Raw genomic sequence first — 3,824 nt, forward strand, 5'->3', positions numbered from 1 at the left:
TGTGTGTGTGTGTGTGTGTCTGTGTGTGTGTGTGTGTGTGTATGTGTGTGTGCGTCTGTGTGCGTATGTGTGTGTGTGTTTAAATCCGGTGCTGTGATGTCCCCACGGCTCACGTTGCCACTTGCGGCGTCTCTGGCATCCTTGTCTCGCTTCACTGTCGCCACGGCAACAGAGAGTCCCCAGATGCCCGTCTCCTAAAGGGGCCGTGGCCTCGTCTCATGAGAGCGCAGTGAACGGATAGTGTAGCGGGCGGATGAAAAGCTATATTTGTATAATACTGCTATTTTCTCCTGCTAAAAGACATCAGGAACAAGATGGCGTCTGACTGTTCTTGTCCTGTGTGTCCCGTGTCTCTGCGACGGCGTCTGACTGTTCTTGTCCTGTGTGTCCCGTGTCTCTGCGACGGCGTCTGACTGTTCTTGTCCTGTGTGTCCTGTGTCTCTGCAGGGAAACGCCCCCACCAGTGCCAGATCTGTAAGAAGGCGTTCAAACACAAGCATCACCTGATTGAGCACTCGCGGCTGCACTCCGGAGAGAAACCCTACCAGTGCGACAAGTGCGGGAAACGCTTCTCGCACTCGGGCTCGTACTCGCAACACATGAACCATCGCTACTCCTACTGCAAGAGGGAGGCGGAGGAGCGCGAGGCGGCCCAGAGGGAGGCTCAGGACGCAAGCGGCGCCCGGGAGGAGCCCAGCGGGCTGATGATGAGGACGGCCTTCCTGCAGGGGCTCGCCCCGCTCGGGTACTCGGACCCAGAGGACCACACGGAGGCCGGGATGATCCTGAGGGACGGGAGCGAGGGAGGAAGACGGGAGGAGAGCGAGACGACAGACAGACGGGAGGAAAGTTTCAGGGAAGGAGAAGAGGAAGAAGAGGAAGAAGAGGAAGAAGAGGAAGACGGCGAGCGTAAAGACACGTCGGCGCTGATGGACGAGAGTTCACGAGAAGAGAAGACAGACGGGAAGTCGGACCAGGAGGACTGATCCACAGAACAAGCTTTTATTTTGAAGGGGGGCTTCAGACACAGACTTTTATTTTGAAGGGACTGTACGCAAATGATTGGGGAAGGGCCAGAGACGAGGAAGCCTGGATGGATATTTGGATCCTAATGCCAGACTCTGACTGGAGCTCATTCAGCTCAAAGTTATCAACATTTTGGAGTTTTTTTGGAACTTTTACAGCCCCAAAATAATAAAAAAGTCCAACTGGTTTCTACATGAGAAACTCAGACTCATCTTACAGCCACTCTGGGAAGTACGTAGTGTTGAAACATGATGCAGGATTATTCTATTACATATTTTCGGTCAGCTCGAAGGACCTACACCTCTGTTGGATCATCTCGTGGTCTGGTTGTTGCCATGGTGACTTCAGATCGATCAGGTTCTATGGTTTCTACTTGTTGTGTAGTTTGATTCTGACCGTTAACGGCCCTAAAAATGAATGACGTGAAACACACTCACTCTGCAAAGTTTGTGAAATGTTCAACATAAAATAGACGTTTTCCTGGGAAACGTGACTAACGGGTAATTTCCACCAACTGCGTAACGGCGGCAGATCCGCTCCAGAACGGCGTTAAAGTCAGTGTGTGTATTTGTGTGTATTGTGTGTATAATGTGTGTATTTCCACTGACTCCAGCCCAGCTGCAGATATACGCAGAGCTTCTATTGTTGCCGGACGCCGGAGAGCTCCGCAGCTATTCAGCACAGGGGAAACAGTGCTGGACAGGAAGTCGAGCACAGAAACAAAATAAAATATCCGGGTTAATTTTCAAAATAAAATACACCGTGCTCACGGCCATAGGCGCCGATTTATATTTTCCTCAGTGGGTGCTCACGGGCGCACGCCCTTTAAAAAATGTTTGCAATGTTGCATTTTAAACCTTAGGAACTGGACAGCGGCCTATTGGCTCGATAATAAATCTTTCACCTCAGGACAACGCCACTGGAGATGAACACGTAACCGCGATCAGCTTCGTGGGAAATTAAGAATCAGTTCCACCTGTCTAGTAGCCTCTAGGCACACGATGGCTGACGCTCCACTTAGCACCAAATGCAATGTTTAATTTTAAATGAATGCAGCCTACTGGCAGCACTGGGTGCTCAGTATCGGCGCCTATGCTCACAGCAAATCATATTTCCCTGCACTACACCTTAAACACGTCATAATGGGAAGAGACAGGCCTGAAGTCGGAAGTCGGTTTGGTCGTTCAATAGAGCTTTTTCCCAGCAGACATGTTGACATGTCAGAGTAGGAACAGCCCAGGTGTGTTCAGACCATTAATGATGGCCGTGTCCCCCTAGGAGAGGTCCTGGTGTTGTTCATGCTGACTCACTGAAATCTCTCACTGGGACACTAGATGGAACTGAGCCATCGTTAAGGTGATCAGTCTCAGCTGGGCTCTTCCTACTATGACAAGTCAACATGTCTGCTGTGAAGAAGGTCCATTCTACGTGAATTCGTGAGATCTCGTGGGTCCTCGTGACTACAGCGGTCATTCATGGCCGCAGCCGTGCCGCAACAAATCCAGACCTGGTGGGTGTGGACGGACGGCGGAGCACGCAGCCGACACACAGTTGGTGGAATTTTGGTATAAAGACACTGGTGGTAGCGCCGACTGAGTCAGAGCGGTCTGTCAGAGCGGTCTGTCAGAGCGGCCTGTCAGAGCGGTCTGTCAGAGCGGCCTGTCAGAGCGGCCTGTCAGAGCGGCCTGTCAGAGCGGCCTGTCAGAGCGGCCTGTCAGAGCGGCCTGTCAGAGCGGTCTGTCAGAGCGGTCTGTCAGAGCGGCCTGTCAGAGCGGCCTGTCAGAGCGGCCTGTCAGAGCGGCCTGTCAGAGCGGCCTGTCAGAGCGGCCTGTCAGAGCGGCCTGTCAGAGCGGCCTGTCAGAGCGGTCTGTCAGAGCGGCCTGTCAGAGCGGCCTGTCAGAGCGGTCTGTCAGAGCAGCCTGTCAGAGCGGCCTGTCAGAGCGGTCTGTCAGAGCGGCCTGTCAGAGCGGCCTGTCAGAGCGGTCTGTCAGAGCGGCCTGTCGCCACACGGGACCAGCTGAATGCTCGCTGAATGTTCTGCAGACTGGAAACGAGTTACTCCTGCAGAGAGAACCTGATCATTCAGATGTCACAGGAAGTCCAAACCTAATGTCAGATTATTTAAGATCAGTCAAGAGAAATGAGCTGTGTGGTTACCTTCCAGCTGGCTTTGATGTGACATCATCTCATACCTGAGACCACTGTTACTATTATTATATTTAGAGGAAATGAAGGATTCATGTCAAAGGGTAGAGACACACACACACACACACACACACACACAGAGACACACACACACACACACACACACAGAGACACACACACACACACACACACACACACACACACACACAGAGACACACACACACACACACACACACACAGAGACACACACACACACACACACACACACACAGAGACACACACACACACACACACACACACACACAGAGACACACACACACACACACACACAGAGACACACACACACACACACACACACACACAGAGACACACACACACACACACACACACACAGAGACACACACACAGAGACACACACACACACACACACACACACACAGAGACACACACACACACACACAGAGACACACACACACACACACACAGAGACACACACACACACACACACAGAGAGAGACACACACACACACACACACACAGACACAGATACACACACACACACACACACACACACACACACAGAGAGACACAGAGAGACACACACACACACACACACACACACAGTCTGTATTAACACTGACTGTTTACAGAGA

General features: G+C 51.9%; 1 protein-coding gene across 9 annotated transcripts in view; it reads left to right on the forward strand.

Moving 5' to 3' along the window:
* LOC116066827 (zinc finger E-box-binding homeobox 2-like) overlaps nt 1-2,428 on the forward strand; it is a 67,446-nt gene extending 65,018 nt beyond the window's left edge. For all 9 annotated transcript variants that reach the window (XM_036004210.1, XM_036004214.1, XM_036004213.1 and 6 more), the window contains one exon: nt 448-2,428. In XM_036004210.1, the coding sequence (XP_035860103.1) occupies nt 448-986 (539 nt within the window). In that variant the 3' untranslated portion in view covers nt 987-2,428. The remainder of the gene's footprint in view (nt 1-447) is intronic.
* The last annotated feature ends 1,396 nt before the right edge of the window (nt 2,429-3,824 follow it).

The sequence above is a fragment of the Sander lucioperca genome, chromosome 8, assembly GCF_008315115.2.
Source record: "Sander lucioperca isolate FBNREF2018 chromosome 8, SLUC_FBN_1.2, whole genome shotgun sequence".
Taxonomy (NCBI): domain Eukaryota; kingdom Metazoa; phylum Chordata; class Actinopteri; order Perciformes; family Percidae; genus Sander; species Sander lucioperca.